Genomic DNA, 20,614 nt, shown 5'->3' on the forward strand with positions numbered 1-20,614 from the left:
ATAAGGGATCTTTCTTTCTATATATTCGCCGCACATTACACTTGTCTACATTGAGATTCAATTGCCATTCCCTGCACCATGAGTCAATTCGCTGCAGATCCTCCTGCATTTTGAGACCAATTTTCCAGTGTCGATATACCACAGCATCATCCGCATCAGTGAACTTCCGATGTTATCCACAATGTCATTTATGTATATTGTGAAAATGAACGGTCCTACGACACTCCCCTATGCCACACCTGAAAACACTCTTACTTCGGAAGACTTCTCTCCATTGAGAATGACATGCTGCGTTCTGTTATCTAGGAACTCTTCAATCCAATCACACAATTGGTCTGATAGTCCATATGCTCTTACTTCGTTCATTAACGACTGTGGGGAACTGTATCGAACGCCTTGCGGAAGTCAAGAAACACGGCATCTTCCTGAGGACCCGTGTCTATGGCCCTCTGAGTCTCGTGGACGAATAGCGCGAGCTGGTTTTACACGATCGTCTTTTTCGAAACCCGTGTTGATTCCAACAGAGCAGATTTCTAGTCTCCAGAAAAGTCATTATACTCGAACGTGATACGTGTTCCAAAATTCTACAACTGATCGACGTTAGAGAAATAGGTCTATAGTTCTGCACATGTATTCGACGTCCCTTCTTGAAAACTGGGATGATCTGTGTCCTTTTACAAATCTTTGGAACGCTACGCTCTTCTAAAATCCACAGTACACAGCTACAAAAAGAGTGGCAAGTTCCTTCGCGTACTCTGTGTAAAATCGAACTGGTATCCCATCAGATCCAGCGGCTTTTCCTCTTTTTAGCGATTTTATTTCTCTATCCTTCTGTCGTCTATTTCGATATCTACCATTTTGTCATCTGTGCGACAATCTAGAGATGGAAGTAAAGTACAGCTTTCCTCTGTGAAACAGCCTTGGAAGAAGACATTTAGTACTTCGGCCTTTAGTCTGTCATCCTGTGTTACTGTATGATTTTGGTCACAGAGTGTCTGGGCATTTTGTTTTGATCCATCTACCGCTTTGACATAAAACCAAAATTTCGTAGGATTTTTTGCCAAGTCAGTACATAGAACTTTACTTTTGAATTCATGCACGCCTCTCGCATAGCCCTCCTAACACTACATTTCACTTCGCGTAATTTTTGTTTGTCTGCAAGGCTTTGGCTATGTTTATGTTTGCTGTGAAGTTCCCTTCGCTTCCGCAGCAGTTTTCTAACTCGGTTGTTGTACCACGGGGGCTCTTTTCCATCTTGTTTGGCATATACTCATCTAACGCATATTGTACGATGGTTTTGAACTTTGTCCACTGATCCTCAACACTATCTGTACTTGAGACAAAATTTTTGTGTTGAGTCGTCAAGTACTCAGAAATTTGCTTTTTGTCACTTGCTAAACGGAAAAATCTTCCTATCTTTTTTAATATTTCTATTTACGGCTGGAATCATCGATGCAGTAACCGCTTTATGATCGCTGATTCCCTGTTCTGCGCTGACTGTTTCAAATAGTTCGCATCTGTTTGTCACCAGAAGGTCTAATATGTTATCGCCACGAGTCGGTTCTCTGTTTAACTGTTCAAGGTAGTTTTCAGATAACGCACTCAAAAAAAATTCACTGGATTCTTTGTCCCTGCCACCCGATATAAACGTTTGAGTCTCCCAGTCTATATCCGGTAAATTAAAATCTCCACCCAAAACTATAACATGGTTGGGAAATCTACTCGTAATATTTTCCAAATTATCCTTCAGGTGCTCTGCCACAACAGCTGCTGAGCCAGGGGGCCTATAGAGACATCCAATTACCATGTTGTAACCTGTTTTACCCGTGACCGTCAGCCAAATTATTTCACATCTCGGATCTCCGTCAATTTCCTTCGATACTATTGCACTTTTTATCGCTATAACCGGCTTATCTTACAGCTTTCATTATTTGAGGACTGCTTTCTATTAACGATTTGTGATTGTTTGTTTGTTTTTCACTGTATATTTTCTGTGTCTTTGTTGAACTGAAAAACTGTTAAATAAATGTTGTTTGGTAGAATTCTTTTGCACTGGGTTCAGCTCCACTTCCCAACACGCTCCCTGCCGTTTCACTATGGTAAGCACAACCTTTAATTTATATTATTTGGATTGCGAAAGAATCCTTCTATGTTACTGTTGAAACAGACCACAGTTGTGTCATTCACAAACCGGTATCATGGAGAAAGCTTCTTATTTGGTTTTTTTCTTATTTGCTTTTTCTGGAGCTGATTAAATGTTATGACAAAGATTAGAGATCTCAAGTCCTAATGGGTTACTCACTGGGACGCCATCAACTTGCTCAGAAAATTCGTCGTCCCATTGGAAGTGACGTGATGTAAGGAAGTGTCTAAATGTAGCAGTCAAGTTTCTTGTGAGAACATCATCTATTTAAATGATAACTTTGTTAACTTCGGTATCATAATGAATAAATACTCTACGTCGATACTCACAAGTCATTCGCGCACTATTCACAACTGGAACGGGATCTAGAAGAAGCGAAAGTGGTACTTTACAATCCGTCACACACCATAATGTGGCAGTGCGGAATACAGACGTGTATAGTATAATTTATATTAGCTGCCATATGACATTAAAGTCCTCAGTTGTGACGTCATCGCGACAATATACAGGCTACCACCACAGCGCTTCACTTGCACTGATGATAGAAAATCGCTTCACGTATAGTACACCTATCTGTACAGACTCTTAGCATATCCGAAATGTTCTCTTAATTTTAATTCATTTCAGAGTTACATTAATTTCTTTCAAGCTGGTGAAAATTACTCTTTCATCAAACGTTACATGTCGGAAATTACTAAACTCATTAAAACACTTTTTCTTTGACTACCGAAGGGTCTCTGCAGTGTTTCATATCGCACTAGGTTTGATATTATTAAGCCTATCAAGATGGCGTTGCTCTCTTTAGTTTTACGAATCCTGTCGGTGATTAACTCGTAGAAAATATGAAGTTTGAAGTCTAGTCTCATTGTCTCTTACAAAAATCACGTAAAACACGTGAAATATACGTATGGTACTGACGTCTTCACTCTGCAGTGGCTCACCGTCAGTCAGGGCGTGTTTAGCAGCCGTTTTGACTATCTCATTGAGATTACTAATAACTGTAGTAGCAACATAGAAACCGCTCTTCTTGCAATTACGCAGTCTGAAGCGCCAGTGCGAATGAAATGTTTAAATTTCACGTTAGCAAATAATTAACCAAGCCAGTCACCTCTAAACCACAATATTTCGTGTTCTTCATTTTACAATTGACCTGTGTCGCCGTTAGAAGATGTGGGTATATTTATCGCTCAGACATCTCTCGATCCCCCCCCCACTCCCCATGAACCTTGGACATTGGTGGCGAGATTTGCGTGCCTCAGCGACAGCGATACACATAGCCGTATCGTAAGTGCAACCACAACGGGGGGAGGGGGGGACAGGGGGTATCTGTGGAAAGGCCAGGCAAACATGTGGTTCTTCAAGATGGGTAACAGCCTTTCAGGAGGAACAGTCCAGATGATTGGCGATCTGGCCTTTTAATATTAACCGAAACAGCCTTGCTGTGCTAGTACTGCGAAAGGCTGAAAGCAAGTGGAAACTACAGCCGTAATTTTTTCCGAGGGCGTACAGCTTTACTGTATGGTTAAATGATTACGGTTTCCTCTCCGGGCGGAGACTACTCAAGAGCACGTCGTTATCAGAAGAAACAAAACTGGCATTCTACGGATCGAAGCGGGGAATGTCAGATCGTCTAATCGGGTAGGTAGGTAAGAAAATTTAAAAAGGGAAATGGATAGGTTAAAGTTAAACATAGTGGGAATTACTGAAGTTTGGTGACACAAGGAGCCGTCCGGTGTGGCCGTGCGGTTCAAGGCGCTTCAGTCTGGAACCGCGCAACTGCTACGCTCGCAGGTTCGAAACCTGCCTCGGGCATGGATGAGTGTGAAGTCCTTAGGTTTGTTAGGTTTAAGTAGTTGTAAGTGCTAGGGGACTTATGACCTCAGATGTTAAGTCCCATAGTGCTCAGAGCCATTTGAACCATTTGACACAAGGAATAAGACTTCTGGACAAGTGAATACAAGGTTATAAGTACAATATTAAATAAGGACAATGAAGGAGCAGATTTAATAATGAATTAAAATAATATGAATGCGTGCAAGCTATTAAGAGTAGCTGAGTGGACGCATTACTGTAGCCAAGATAGACACGAAGCTCACGACTACCACAGAAGTACAAGTTTATATGACAACTAGCCCCGCAGACGACGAAGGGATTGAAGAAATGTGTGTTGAGATAACAGAAATTATTCAGATAGTGAAGGGAGACGAAAATTTAATAGCCATGGGGGACTGGAATTGGATAGTAGGAAAAGGAAGAGAAGGGAAAGTAGCAGATGAATATGGAATGGGGATAAGGAATGAAAGAGGAAGGCGCCTGGTAGAATTTTGTAAAAAAATAGCGAACACTTGGCTTAAGAACCATGAAAGAAGGTTGTATACGTGGAAGAGGCGTGGAGCCACTGGAGGGTTTAAGACAGATTATATGTGATGGTAAAATAGAGATTTAGGAACCAAGTTTTAAATTGTAAGACATTTCCAGGGGCAGATGTGGACTCTGACCCTAATCTATTGGTTATGAACTGTAGATTATAACTGAAGAAACTGCAAAAAGGAGGGAATTTGAGGAGATGGCACCTGGATAAACTGAAAGAACCAGAGGTTGTTGAGAATTTCAGAGAGAGAATTAGGGCACGATTGGCAAGAACGGGGGAAGGAAATACAGTGCAGGAAGAATGATTGGCTTTGAAAGATGAAATAGTGAAGGCAGCAGAGGGTCAACTAGGTAAAAGGATGACGGCTGGTAGAAATCCTTGGGTAACAGAAGAGATATTGAATTTAATTGATGACTGAAGAAAAATCTCAAAATGCAGTGAATTAAGAAGACAAGAAGGAATACAAACGTCTAAAAAATGAGATCGACGGGACGTGTAAAATGACTAAGCAGGGATGACTACAGGACAAATGTAAGGATGTAGAGGCATATATCATTAGGGGTAAGATAGATACTGCCTACAGGAAAATTAAAGAGACCTTTGGATAAAAGAGAACCACTCGTATGAATATCAAGAGCTGAGATGGAAAACCAGTTCTGAGCAATGAAGCGAAAGCAGAAAGGTGGAAGAAGTATATGGAGGGTCTGTAGAAGGGTGATATACTTGAGGGCACTATTAGGGAAATGGAAGACGACGTAGATGATGATGGAATGGGGGATATGATACTGGGTGAAGAATTTGACAGAGTACTGAAAGACCTGAGTCGAAACGAGGCTCCGGGAGTTGACAACATTCCATTAGAACTATTGATAGTCTTGAAAGAGCCAGCCCTGACAAAACTCTACCATCTGGTCATCTGGTGAGCAGGATGTATGAGACTGGTGAAATATACTCAGACTTCAAGATCTCAAAGAAAGCAGGTGTTGACAGGCGTAAAAATTACTGAACTATCAGTTTAATAAATCAGGGTTGCACAATAGTAACGCGAATTCTTTACAGACGAATGGAAAAACTGGTAGAAGCCGATCTTGGGGAAGATCAGTTTGGATTCCGTAGAAATGTTCAAACATGTGAGGCTATACTGAGCCTTCGAATTATCTTAGAAAATAAATTAAGAAAAGGCAAACGTAAATTTCTAGCATTTGTAGACTTAGAGGAAGCTTTTGATTATGTCGACTGGAATACTCTCTTTCAAATTCTAAAGGTGGCAGGAGTAAAATACAGAGAGCGAAAGGCTATATACTATTTGCATAGAAACCAGATGGTACTTATAAGAATTGAGAGGCATTAATGGGAAGCAGTGATTGAGAAGGGAGTGATACAGGCATCTAACCTATTCCCGATGTTATTCAATCTTTATATTGAGCAAGCAGTAAAGGAAACAAAAGAAAAATTTGGAGTAGGTATTAAAATCCATGGAGAAGAAATAAAACATTGAGGTTTGCCGATGACATTGCAATTCTGTCGGAGACAGCAAAGGACCTGGAAGAGCAGTTGAAAGGAATGGACAGTGTCTTGAAAGGAGGAAGTAACACGAACATCAACAAAATTAAAACGAGGTTAATAGAATGTAGTCAAACTAAATCAGATGATGCTGAGGTAATAAGATTAAGAAGCAAAATAAGATGATGGTAGAATTAGAGAGGATATAAAATGTAGACGAGCAATGTCAAGAAAGTGTTTCTGTAGAAGAGAAATATATTAACGTGGAGTATAGATTTAAGTGTCAGAAAGTCTTTTCTGAAAGTATTTTTATGTAGTGCAGCCATGTATGGAAGTGAAACATGGCCGATAAACAGTTTAGACAAGAAGACAATAGAAGTTTTTGAAATGTGGTGCTACAAAATAATGTTGAAGATTAGATGGGTAGATAACGTAACTAACAAGGAGGGACTGAACATAATTGGGAAGAAGAAGAATTTGTGGCACAACTAGAAGATGGGATCAGTAGGTAGAAGATGTTCTGAGGCATCAAGGGATTATAAATTTAGTATTGGAGGGCAGCGTGGAGGGTAAAATTCGTAGAGGGAGACCAAGAGATGAATACACTAAAACACAATCTGAAGGATGTGGGTTGCAGTAGGTACTTGAAGATGAAGATGCTTGCACAGGATAGAGTAGTATGGAGAGCTGCATCAAACCAGTCTCTGGGCTGAAGACCTCAACAACAATTTTTCGACTGTGTCTTTTGAACCAGTTTTCCTTTTAGAGAGGATCAACTTTGAGAAAAAGACAGTTTTTGACTTTTATTTGCCAGTCATGTATCGCTGAAGTTTCAGCATCATCAGTTGGCTTATATTATCTTTGTGTAAAACGGAAAAAACATCTCTATTACTTGCACACATGTAAATGTGTGTTTTTAAGGCAGTACTTACAAATTTTAAAAACAAACAAATTTTTGCATATATACCTTGCTGCTAAGTGCTGTGGTTTTCCTGGATTTTTATGTATGTATTGCACTTGTTTTCTTTGACAATTTGCATCTGCAACCATGCAGAACTTAATGTAGAACCGTTACTTACTTCGAAATTTTACGACCACCCTCAAAGAACTGCCAGAAAGGACAAGTCATAAACATTCCAAACCTCCCTCTTAGCGTATACACACACACAGAAACACATTAAGTGGCAGATACACCTCACAAAGATTCAAAGCTGACGTCCAGAAAATATTCAACTGTTCAGTTGTCTACCAACTTTTTTGACAGTTCGTACACAGTAACTTAATGCAATTCTTCACAGTGACAATAACGACAAAACAGAAAAAGTACCTGAGACGTATTTCCAACAGACACACACACACACATACAATCTTCCACGCAGAATTACGTAATGTTGCGAATACCTAACATTTGCTAGTCTAAAATTTCGAAATAAATAGCTGTTTTATATTAAGTTCTGTATGGATGCAAATGGCAAACTGTGAAAGAAAACACGTGCAAATAAAAGCCTAAAAATCCAGGAAAACTAGAGCGTGTGGTAGCGAGGTGTCGATACAAAACTTTGTCTGTTTTCCAGACCTGTAAATACTGTCTTCAGAATTTATATATGTACAAGAAATAAAGAGTGTTTTTCGCATTTTAAGATAAGAAAAGCATAATGATACTAACACTTCAACGAAACATCTCTCGGAAATAAAAGAAAATTCTATTTTGCCCAAGGCTATCCTCTCCAAAAACAAATTTACTTCTAAGCAAACTCGGACGGAACAGCTTCAACATAAAGATGATCTTATAGACGTGGCCCCTCCTGCAGGAGGTCCGAGTCCTCCCTCGGGCATGGGTGTGTGTGTTGTTCGTAGCATAAGTTAGTTTAAGTAGTGTGTAAGTATAGGGACCGATGACCTTAGAAATTTGGTCCCGTAGGACTTTCCACACATCTGAACATTTTGATCTTTTAAACCGGTTTGTAGGATATAACTTCGATACACGAGGCAGAACGCATTGCCGTTTAGCTACTATGGACCGCAGCTGGTTTACGTACCTGCAGCGAGGTGGCGTTGTGTAGCAGCCGGGGCGGCAGGCTGTCCAAATGGTTGTGCGAGGCCTGCAGGCGGCGCAGGCTGGAGGCGGTGGACAGAAGGTGGTCGGGCAGCCGCCGCAGCGCATTATGGGACACGCTCAGCTCCTGCGGGAAGGCAACCACCGTCAGTGTCACCACACCGTCACCACATGGAAACTGCTCAGGAGCACTTCATGAAAACATACTTATCATACCAGTCGCCCACCTTAAAAAAAGAATTCTTCAAGAGTACACTTGTACAAGAAAATCCGAAAAAAACAAGCATAAGCTAAAGGGAAAGTCGGCTAAAACATTGAGGTGAAAAAAGTAATGGGATAGAAATATGCACATACACAGCCGGTGATAGTATCGTGTACAGAAGGTATAAAAGGTCAGTGCATTGGTGGAGCTGTCATTTGTACTAAGGTGACGCATGTGGGAAGGTTTCCGACGTGATTATGTCCGCCCGATGGGAGTTAACAAACCCTGAACGCAGAATGGTAGTTGCAGTTAGACGCAAGGGATATTTCATTTCGAAAAATTGTCAATAAAAATTCAAGATTACGAGACTCACAATGTCAAGAGTGTGCCAAGAACACCAGATTTCAGCATTACCTCCCACCAAGCACAGTGCAGTGGCCGATGGTCTTCATAGAACGACCGAGAGGATCGGTGTTTTTGTAGAGCTGTCACTGCTAACAAGCAAGCAACACTGCGTGAAATAATCGCAGAAATCCATGTGGAACATGCGACGAACGTATGTTTTAGGACTGTGGGACGAAATTTGTTAATGGGCTATGGCAGGCGACGGCCGACGCGAGTGCTTTTGCGAACAGTACGACATCCCCTCTAGAAACTGTCCTTCGGTCTTGACCAAATCTAATCGACCTTAACCGACTGAAAAACCATTGCGTCGTCAGATGGCCCCTGTTTTCAGTCGGTAAGAGCTGATGGTAGGGTTCGTCTATGGTGCAGGCCGCACGAAGCGTGGTGACCAAGCTGTCAGCAATGCATTGCGCACACAAGTCGTAGTTCCACAATGATGAGTCTGTATTTACATGGAATGGACCGGATCGTCTGGTACAACTGAACACATGATTGACTGGAAATGACCATTTGCAGGAATTCATAACTTCATGTTCCCACACAACGATGGAATTCTTATGGATGACAATGTGCCCTATCACCGGCCCATAATTGTTGGTTAGAACATTCTGGACAATTAGAGTGAATGATTTGGGCACTCAGATCGCCCAACATGAATGCCATCGATCATTTACGGGACATAGTCGAGAGGTCAGTTCGTACACAAAATGCTGCATCGGCAACACATTCGCAATTATGGATAGCTATAGAAGTAGCACAGATCAATATTTCTGAGTCCAAACTACGTCGAATTGGTACACTACCCCGGTAAAAAGGAGAACCGACACGACATTGGGAGGTATCTCATGACGTTTGTCACCTCCGTATAAATCTCTCTCCTCTACTATTCACTCTATAATTATATCGAAGAATCAATGACGGGGGAAAAAGTACTGTAAAGTGTGAGACTGAAGTTCGCGATGAAATACTATAAATCATAAGATTAGCTGATAGGAATGCGAGAGAGAATCGCAGGACGTCTTGCATAGAGAAAACAGTTTAGTGAGCTCAGAATATACACTAAAAGGGAAACAAAGAAAGATGAAACCAATGAGGAGCAACGGAAATGAAATTATCGTTAATCGTAATAGGCCTATCAAAACTACAGGCCACGCAGCAGCTGAAGTGAAGGAATCCTTCTGCTTTTGAAGTAAAATGACGCACGTTGCATGAGTTAAACAGGACCTAAGAAGCAGTCACAGGCATTGCTAGAATAAAGTAGTTCTGCTCTTGTCAAACATTGCGAGCATTTGTGATGTGGTCTCGCAGAAGAATCGTGACAATTAGATGGACTGATAAGACGAGAAATATGTTCTTCCATAATATCTATGAGGTAAGGAAAATGTGGAAAACAGTAAGTAGAAGACGGACAGGATCCTAGGATAGGCGACGAAACTTTCATAATACTAGAGTCCGTCGTATGGAAAAAAACTGCAACGGAAGTAAGAAATACAAATTTCTCCAACAAACAAATCAAGCCCTTCGGTGTAGATGCTGCTGCATGTACAAGCGTTTGACATACTAGACGCAGTTAAGGTGGACTGTATCAAATCCATGAATAGAATGATGACCTTGTCGCCTGGCACCCTCCACTCCTACAATAAAATCAGAGTAATTTAAAGAAGTTTTAATACACCGTCTAATTTTCAGTTCCAATTGTACATTGTTTTATTACAGTATCACCTCAGTTTAGAGTACCAAACATAAATCTTGTAACACAAGAACACAGTGCCTAACATAAAACATTTTCCCAGCATTAATGTTGTAAATTTGAGTAAAGAGTAATTTATATGTTTTATATTTTTTAATATTTTTCAAAGATTTTCTTATAAATTAATATGATTACGAAATTTAAATGCAATACCTAAAAAAGAGTTATGTAATAACATGTAATAAACACGCTGGTGTACTCAGGGCGATTTGTTAATGTGAACAGTCTAAGAGTATATTTGAAGTAGGCAACATTCACCATGTTTACTTGGGACTCCCAAAGCCGGATTTCGTAAACCGATTTCCCAATACCGCTTCTGGGTGGTCATATAAACACTTAAAATCGACTCTGGAAATCCGCTTATACTTGCCAGTTTTCCATTTCCGAAATCGATTTTCGCTTCCATTTAAGCGCAACCGGTTTTGAAAAGTTCTTCGTTCTCAAGCTATGTCTTCTTTTCAGAATATTAATATGGACTTATTGTACAGTGAAGGAGGAGGAGAAATATTAGACGGAGCATGAATCTGTCTAAGTGTAATGTTTAAGTGAAGACAAATATCAGTTGTGTTGACTAAATCAAAAACTAGATTAGCTGTTTTCCAGACGCCATATTTAAATGCACTAGCAAATTCGATTTAGACCTTAACCGGTGAACACATAAACGAAAAACGCATTCCGAATTTCGGTTTTCGTCATTCGGAAGACGAGACGCTTGTAAACTTAATGGTTGCCGCTGGACGACTACCCCAGGGCAGATGAGCTTGGCGCGACCTGTTGTGCAGTAGAGGCTGACAGAAGCGCTCAGTTGTAGTGGTTGCTTGCAGCATATAAAGTGCGGCATAGGGTTGTTGTTGTGGTCTTCAGTCCTGAGACTGGTTTCATGCAGCTCTCCATGCTACTCTATATTGTGCAAGCTTCTTCATCTCCCAGTACCTACTGCAACCTACATCCTTCTCGATCTGCTTAGTGTAGTCATCTCTTGGTCTCCCTCTTCGATTTTTACCCTCCATGCTGCCCTCTAATACTAAATTGGTTATCCCTTGATGCCTCAGAACATGTCCTACCAACCGATCCCTTCTTATGGTCAAGTTGTGCCACAAATTTCTCTTCTCTCCAATCCCATTCAACACTTCCTCATTAGTTATGTGATCTACCCATCTAATCTTCAGCATTCTTCTGTAGCACCACATGACTTCCTGAAGCTTAAATCTATACTCGATGTTAACAAATTTCTCTTCTTCAGAAACGCTTTCCTTGCCATTGCCAGTCTACATTTTATATCCTCTCTACTTCGACCATCATCAGTTATTTTGCTCCCCAAATAGTAGAACTCCTTTACTACTTTAAGTGTCTCATTTCCTAATCTAATACCCTCAGCATCACCCGACTTTATTCGACTACATTCCATTATCCTCGTTTTGATTTTGTTGATGTTCATCTTATATCCTCCTTTCAAGACACTATCCATTCCGTTCATCTGCTCTTCCAAGTCCTTTGCTGTCTCTGACAGAATTACGATGTCATCGGCGAACCTCAACATTTTTATTTCTTCTCCATGAATTTTAATACCTACTCCGAATTTTTCTTTTGTTTCCTTCACTGCTTCCTCAATATACAGATTGAATAACATCGGGGAGAGACTACAACCCTGTCTCACCCCCTTCCCAACCACTGCTTCCCTTTCATGTCCCTCGACTCTTATAACTGCCATCTAGTTTCTGTACAAATTGTTAATAGCCTTTCGCTCCCTGTATTTTACCCCTGCTACCTTCAGAATTTGAAAGAGAGTATTCCAATCAACATTGTCAAAAGCTTTCTCCAAGTCTACAAATGCTAGAAACGTAGGTTTGCCCTTCCTTAATATAACTTCTAAGATAAGTCGTAGGGACAGTATTCCCTCACGTGTTCCAACATTTCTACGGAATCCAAACTGATCTTCCCCGACATCGGCTTCTACTAGTTTTTCCATTCGTCTGTAAAGAATTCGCGTTAGTATTTTGCAGCTGTGACTTATTAAACTGATAGTTCGGTAATTTTCACATCTATCAACACCTGCTTTCTTTGGGATTGGAATTATCATATTCTTCTTGACGTCTGAGGGTATTTCGCCTGTCTCATAAATCTTGCTCACCAGATGGTAGAGTTTTGTCAGGACTGGCTCTCCCAACGCCGTCAGTAGTTCCAATAGAACGTTGTCTACTCCGGGGGCCTTGTTTCGACTCATGTCTTTCAGTGCTCCGTCAAACTCTTCACGCAGTATCGTATCTCCCATTTCATCTTCATCTACATCCCCTTCCATTTCCATAATATTTTTCTGAAGTACATCGCCCTTGTATAGACCCTCTATATACTCCTCCCACCTTTCTGCTTTCTCTTCTTTGCTTAGAACTGGGTTTCCATCTGAGATCTTGATGTTCATATAAGTGGTTCTCTTATCTCCAAAGGTCTCTTTAATTTTCCTGTAGGCAGTATCTATCTTACCCCTAGTGAGATTAGCCTCTACATCCTTACATTGGTCCTCTAGCCATCCCTGCTTAGCCATTTTGCACTTCCTGTCGATCTCATTTTTGAGATGTCTGTATTCCTTTTTGCCTGCTTCATTTACTGCATTTTTATATTTTCTCCTTTCATCAATTAAATTCAATATTTCTTCTGTTACCCAAGGATTTCTACTAGCCTTCATCTTTTTACCTACTTGATCCTCTGCTGCCTTTACTACTTCGTCCCTCAAAGCTACCTATTCTTGTTCAACCGTATTTCTTTCCCCCATTCCTGTCAATTGCTCCCTTATGCTCTCTCTGAAACTCTGTACAACCTCTGGTTCTTTTAGTTTATCCAGGTCCCACCTCCTTAAATTCCCACCTTTTTGCAATTTCTCTGGTTTTAATATACAGGTCGTAACCAATAGATTGTGGTCAGAAACCACATCTGCTCCTGGAAATGTCTTACAATTTAAAACCTGGTTCCTAAATCTCTGTCTTACCATTATATAATCTATCTGAAACCAGGTCAGTATCTCCAGGCTTCTTCCAAGTATACAGCCTTCTTTTATGGTTCTTGAACCAAGTGTTAGCTATGATTAAATTGTGCTCTGTGCAAAATTCTACCAGGCGGTTTCCTCTTTCATTTCTTTGCCCAGTCCATATTCACCTACTACGTTTCCTTCTCTCCCTTTTCCTACTACCGAATTCTAGTCACCCATGACTATTAAATTTCGTCACCCTTCACTATCTGAATAATTTCTTTTATTTGATCATACATTTCTTCAATTTCTTCGTCATCTGCAGAGGCTAGGTGGCATATAAACTTGTACTACTGTAGTAGGTGTGGGCTTCGTATCTATCTTGGCCACAATAATGCGTTCACTATGCTGTTTGTAGTAGCTTACCTGCATTCCTATTTTCCTATTCATTATTAAACCTACTCCTGCATTACCCCTATTTGATTTCGTGTTTATAACCCTGTAGTCACCTGACCAAAAGTCTTGTTCCTCCTGCCACCGCACTTCACTAATTCCCACTATATCTACCTTAACCTATCCATTTCCCTTTTTAAATTTTCTAGCCTACCTGCCCGATTAAGGGATCTGACATTCCACGCTCCGATCCGTAGAACGCCAGTTTTCTTTCTCCTGACAACGACATCCTTTTGAGTAGTCCCCGCCCGCAGATCCGAATGGAGGACTATTTTACCTCCGGAATATTTTACCCAAGAGGACGCTATCATTATTTAATCATACAGTAAAGCTGCATGCCCTCGGGAAAAACTACGGCCGTAGTTTACCCTTGCTTTCAGCCGTTCGCAGTACCAGCACAGCAAGGCCGTTTTGGTTAATGTTACAATGCCAGATCAGTCAATCATCCAGACTGTTGCCCCTGCAACTACTGAAAAGGCTGCTGCCCCTCTCCAGGAACCACATGTTTGTCTGGCCTCTCAACAGATACCCCTCCGTTGTGGTTGCGCCTACGGTACGACTATCTGTATCGCTGAGGCACGCAAGCCTCCCCACCAACGGCAAAGTCCATGGTTCATGGGGGGAGGCGGCATAGGGTAAGGTACCAAAATAGTATAACCGTTTGTTATGGCCTGGAATAATTACGGCGTTAACTGGGTGCAGTGTGCAAAAAGCATGAAAAGGGGTTAATATGAGAGAAAAGCACTGCCGACTAAAAATTCTTTACTGCAAGGGAAAGGTAAGATGAGCCTGTAACTTGAGCAGTTACTAAATTGGGTCCTGTCCTGTCCTTACTAATTAAAAGCTAGTGTCAATGTTGATGATAAAAAGACGATTGCTGAGTTAAATTAATTTTTATAATTTCTATAAAAATGCAAAGTTACCAAAACTTAAAAAGTAACTGAGACTTAATAGTTAAGGCTAACGGATTTTGTTTCTCAGCGGAATCTTCACCTAAAAAGGAGCATTAATATTCAGATTATGAAAAAGTAACTGCAGAGAGTTTTTAACGATTATTTTAGATCTGAATTATTAACTTCTGCTGTCATTTCCAGAATATTTAACAGTGTAATGCAAAAGTCAGTCAGTAGTTATTTAGTGAAAGTCACCAGCTCATAAGACATATCTTGCTTAACAGAAAATACTCATTTAACATCAGTTGCAATTGTAGAAGTATTACCAGTAGGCTTACTGTAAGCCGCGCGAAGATGTTTATTACGCAAACTGAGTGCCAAGCAATTAGCAATCAAGTGCGTATGCTTAGCACAGTCTGCTTGACTATTCCACTATTAGATTTATTTCATATTGCTGACAGTGATTTTGAATCTGAATTGTAGTCAGTGTCACTGTGCCACTTTCCGCCTGATTGACTTGCACTAACTATTACGCAAATATTTTTCTAAATTGATTAACAACCATACAATATTGTTTGCAAATACCTTTAGCTAAAAATGACGTGTGACTAGGGCCTCCTGTCTGGTAGATCGTTCGCTGGGTGCAAGTCTTTCGATTTGACGCCACTTGGGCGACTTGCGCGTCGATGGGATGAAATGATGATGATTAGGACAACACAACACCCAGTCCCTGAGAGGGGGAAAATCTTAGAGCCAGCCGGGTCACCCGCTGAGGGTGAAGAGACTTCTCAAACGTGAAATGCGGATTCTCAGTCTCCCAAATACTCCCATTTTGCTAGTTGAAAAAAAATGGCTCAGAGCACTATAGGACTTAAATTCTGAGGTCATCAGTCCCCTAGAACTTAGAACTACTTAAACCTAACCAACCTAAGAACATCACACACATCCATGTCCGAAGCAGGATTCGAACCTGCGACCGTAGCTGTCGGCGGTTGCACACTGTAGCGCCTATAAACACTCGGCCACTCCTGCCGGCAATCGTTTTCTACAACCATTGCAATCTACAATAAAAAAATCTTTAACGTAATTACATGAGATTTCACCAAAAACTTTCCAATTATAATCATTTGTCAAAATTCTTTCGATGTTGCTGCGTAGAAGTAGTCGCGCAATAACTATTCCGTTATACCTTATTCTACATTTCCTTTATTTCATTTGCTCTTCGGAACGAACGATTTTTTCCCAGATAACAGAGCATCAGGAACACGTGTCATCAGTTATGTTAACTATTCAAAATTTTAGGTCCGTTATAATCTGAAGACTGTCCAAGGATATCAGAACTAGTCGTACGGTAAAAATAACACTGCCAACAGCGAGTACGACTTAGGCACAACGTTCCGTACAAACTCGACTGTATACCTAGACCGTTCATCCATCCCGGAATTCAAGAATTCGACAATTTTCGCCTGTTATCGATATTTATACTGGCAGGATATCTACGTTTACATATACATACATATTACGCAAGGCACAATACTGTGTGTCGTGGAGCGTACACTGTACAAGCGCTACTCGTTTCCTTCCCTGTTCCAACCGCAATATTGAGCGAGGGAAGCAAGACTATCTGCAAACCTCCACACGAGCTCTAATTACTGTTATCTTATCTTCGTGTTCCTTACACCATATTACGCTGGCTGCAGCAGAATCGTTTTGCAGTCAGCTTCACTTCCCGGCTGTCTAAACTTTTTCAGTAGAATATAATGTTCCCTCCAGGCATTCCTGTTCCAGTTCCCGAAGCATCACCGTAATGCCTGTGTGTTATTCAAACCTACCAGCAACAAATCTATTTTACTTCGATATCTTCCTTCAATCCTACCTGCCTTCAATCTGAAACACTCGAGCAGTACTCAAGAATTGGTCACATCAGAGTTCTATGTGTGGTCTCCTTTACGGATGAGCCACATTTCCTAAAATTCCCCCAGTAAACCGAAATCGACCATTCGTCTTCTCCACTACAGTGCTTCCATGCTCGTACCACATCATATCGCTTTGTGACGTTACGCATAGATATTTAAGTGAACTGATCAAATAGAACACTACTAAGGCTGTATTCGATCATTATAGGACTGGTTTTCCTACTCACCTACATCACCTTACAGTTTTTCACATCTATAGCTAGCAATCATTCTGTCATATATTGACGACGTAATGACTTGGACGGTGATGCGCTTAAGACTGTTAGAAGCCATCAAGGGCACTCCAAGCTAGCAAATCAGAGACACAATGCAGAGAGCAAGCAAAAGTGGTAGCGTTTAAGTTACTGGAGATATACAGTAAAACTAGAGCCCAGCAAATTGCAGACGCTCTGGGAAGCTGTCCCAGGTGAGAAGTCTGGCTTCAGAGAATTAACTGGTAACTCTGTTCACCGCGTAGACGCTGTTGTAATGCGTCCCTTTAGGAGACGGCCACGAAAAGGCTTGTCTCAGAAGAGGCAGCAAGTTTGATACTTGCTCATTAAAATTGCAACTTCAGTGAGTTTATACAGGTTAGAGTGATATAGAGCAGACCCCACCCACAAAAGGACGAGTGCGGGGCCAAGTGATGTAAAACATCGTTGTTGCTGGCCATAGTAGGAGTGCCGGTGAAATTTAGCTTTCTGCTCAACGCAGTTACTAATGTATAATCCAGGAAAAAATCCGAGTAGGAGTAGTGGAGAAATTTAAATGTGGTTGGTCAGGGGTGCTCTGGAGGTTCAGAGCGACTCGCCGGATTGGCCGAAGCTTGTTAAGTTCCGGTGGATTGGTGGATCTACTGTAGGAACGGAGAAATGATGCGCCACCACGATTCTTTAAAACTCATGTTTTTGTATTCAGAGGGAGTTCTCAATCAGATCAGTGGGGTGCCGACTCCTTGTAGACCGTGACCAGCCTCGATAAGCTTCGACGTGTGTTTCTCTCACTTGGAGTGCTGCTCTCAAGTTTGTACCTGACATGCTGCTAGTGTTCGCTACTTCTGTTATCATCCACCCTCCTGGCTTCAGACACTAACTTCTCTTGTGCAACCAGTTGCCTCCTTTGCGTTTTCTAATGTTTAGAATTAACCTTCAGTGTATTAGCTAACCTGATAGCAAATAAGCATCGTTAATGAGACCCCTGAATCACGTAAGTCTCCTGATGCAGGAATTATGTCGCGTCCCAGAACCTGTATCTCTCGTCAATGCCCTCGGGCGGTGTTTGGCGGTGATCTAAGTCATAAACCCGCCATCATTGGGAATTGTCTTTCTACATTTGCTCCTCACAGCTCGGAAATTTCAGACTGATCAATCTCCCTGTATTCTCTCTATCCCGTGTCAGGACACGAAAATTTATCACACCAATTATAAATTTTGTCCAAGTTATCTTCTGTCCCCCTACAGTAACTCAACGACGACACCTTCCCATGCACCACAGCGTCATCAGCAAACAGACCCAGATTGCTTCTTACCTTGTGCATCAGATGATTTATTTATGTAGAGCATAATACCGCACCTATCATACTTCCCTGGGATATCGGATCTGAGTCATGAAAGACTTCCGAAAATGTTTTCACTTCAAGTTTTAAGTGTTAAGTGTTTCTGTAATTTCGCAATCGCTAAAGTAATTAATTTAGTTTTTTTAATATTGGAATTATACTGACATTCTATGCTACCTGGCAGTTGCATTTATGTCACTTATTCAGACACTCGCAATCTCACTCATCAAAAGATACAGGGGACTTGTCGTTGACCTCCAATCATGAAATTGGACAGAAGCAGTGCTTCACAGTACAAGTAAAGGAAAACATCATAAATTTTAATTACACCCCCAAAGCATAGTAGACTTTGATATGTGCCATAATTTTGAGCTTGATACGGCTACTCGTTCCTAAGAAAAAATGGGCCTTAACGTAAGGACAGACAGACAACACGCAGGCGGATAACAAATGACAAAAAAATAATTTTCGTTGTGTGATACAGTTACAAACACTATAGGTTTTGGTGAGTGAATTTGCACTGTCAGAATTTGTGACATAATCTTTCGACTGCATAGACATAAAAGCTCAATTATTTTACACCACCAAGGGACTGTACCACCTGACATATTTGTTAACTTGATACCGCTATTTCTCTGCCTCGTGATGACTGGGTGATATGAGATGTCCTTAGGTTAGTTAGGTTTAAGTACTTCTAAGTTCTAGGGGACTGATGACCATATATGTTAAGTCCCATTGTGCTCAGAGCCAATTTTTTGATACCGCTACCCGTTCTTGAGATAAATGGGCCTTAGTAAAAAGGACAGACAGACAGACAGATGGACAACAAAGTGATCCTACGACGGTTCTGTTTTTAACGACTGAGATGTGTTGTTGTGTTGTTGTGGTCTTCAGTCCTGAGACTGGTTTGATGCAGCTCTCCATGCTACTCTATCCTGTGCAAGCTTCTTCATCTCCCAGTACCTACCGCAACCTACATCCTTCTGAATCTGCTTACTGTATTCATCTCTTGCTCTCCCTCTACGATTTTTACCCTCTACGCTGCCCTCCAATACTAAATTGGTGATCCCTTGATGCCTCAACATGTCCTACCAACCGATCCCTTCTTCTAGTCAAATTGTGCCACAAGCTTCTCTTCTCCCCAATCCTATTCAATACTTCCTCATTAGTTATGTGATCTAACCATCTAATCTTCAAAATTTTTCTGTAGCACCACATTTCGAAAGCTTCTATTCTCTTCTTGTCCAAACTATTTATCGTCGACTGTGATGCGAAACTCTAAAACCATAGTGCAACTGCAACCGAAAACAAACGATAGACTAAATTTGATTTAAATGTTAATATAGTTCTTCTCTCGCTGCGAATACCACGAGCTATAATACATACATTGGTCATAAAAGGCAGTACAGACATCTAGAGAATGTTCAAACTTGATCTATTTGATAGCCCAAAGTCCGCTACACAGACAGGCATACATTTTAGAAATAGTACCGCCCCCCTTTTTTTGAGTTATCAGTCTTTCCACCTTTTTGATGCAGCCCGCCAAGAATTTCTCTCCTGTGCCAACTTCACCTCAGAGAAGCACTTGCAACCTATGTCCTCAATTACTTGCTGGATGTATTCGAATATCTTTCTTCCTCTACTTATTTACCCTATAGAGCTCCCTATAATATCATTTAAGTTATTCCCTGATGTCTTAACGGATGTCATATCTTACAGTCGCTTCTTCTTGTCAGAGTTCTCCATACAGGGTGGTCGGAAAATCCAGTTACAAACTTCTAGGACATGTACAGGTTAGGGAGTACGTAACATTTCGAATAGGAACCCATGTCCGAAAAGAATACTGACTCGTTCCGTTATTTCTTACGCATTTGCGTTACAACTTACACCTTATGATTTACATTAGTCGACAACAACAAGAACCCAGCATCTACGGCATCAGCAGCAACGTACCGATGCATTACAACAGCGGCTCGATGTGGCGACCACCAACTTTGTTAAACACATTGTACCTCCGAAGCATGTTCTGGTACACTCTCTCCATCCCACCTGGTGTCTCTTCAATGTCTTGTGCACCGGCCATAACTCGTGCCAGCAGATCTTCCTCTGTCTGTATAGGAGTCTCATAAATTAGGCTCTGCATACGACCCCACAAGAAGTAGCCCATAGGGATTGCGATCGTGGCAGCCACGCGGTTGGACCACCAAGGCCTATCCATTTTTCACCATATCCTCTGTTGAGATGTCTCCGGCCACCCAGTGAAAAGTGAGGTGGTGCTCCATCATGCTGAAACCACATTTCCTGACGGAAATTCAATGACACAGCTTCGAAGAACGGGTCCATTACGTGTCGTAGGAAGACTAAGT

The 20,614-nt window shown here is 41.2% G+C and overlaps 1 protein-coding gene across 1 annotated transcript in view; it reads right to left on the reverse strand.

Moving 5' to 3' along the window:
• The window catches only part of LOC126361142 (prolargin-like), a 102,949-nt gene that overhangs the window by 62,279 nt on the left and 20,056 nt on the right, over nucleotides 1-20,614 (reverse strand). The window contains exon 4 of the mRNA XM_050007768.1: nucleotides 8,057-8,200. Within this exon, the coding sequence (XP_049863725.1) occupies nucleotides 8,057-8,200 (144 nt within the window). The remainder of the gene's footprint in view (nucleotides 1-8,056; nucleotides 8,201-20,614) is intronic.

Source organism: Schistocerca gregaria, chromosome 1, assembly GCF_023897955.1.
Source record: "Schistocerca gregaria isolate iqSchGreg1 chromosome 1, iqSchGreg1.2, whole genome shotgun sequence".
NCBI classification, from domain to species: Eukaryota; Metazoa; Arthropoda; class Insecta; order Orthoptera; family Acrididae; genus Schistocerca; species Schistocerca gregaria.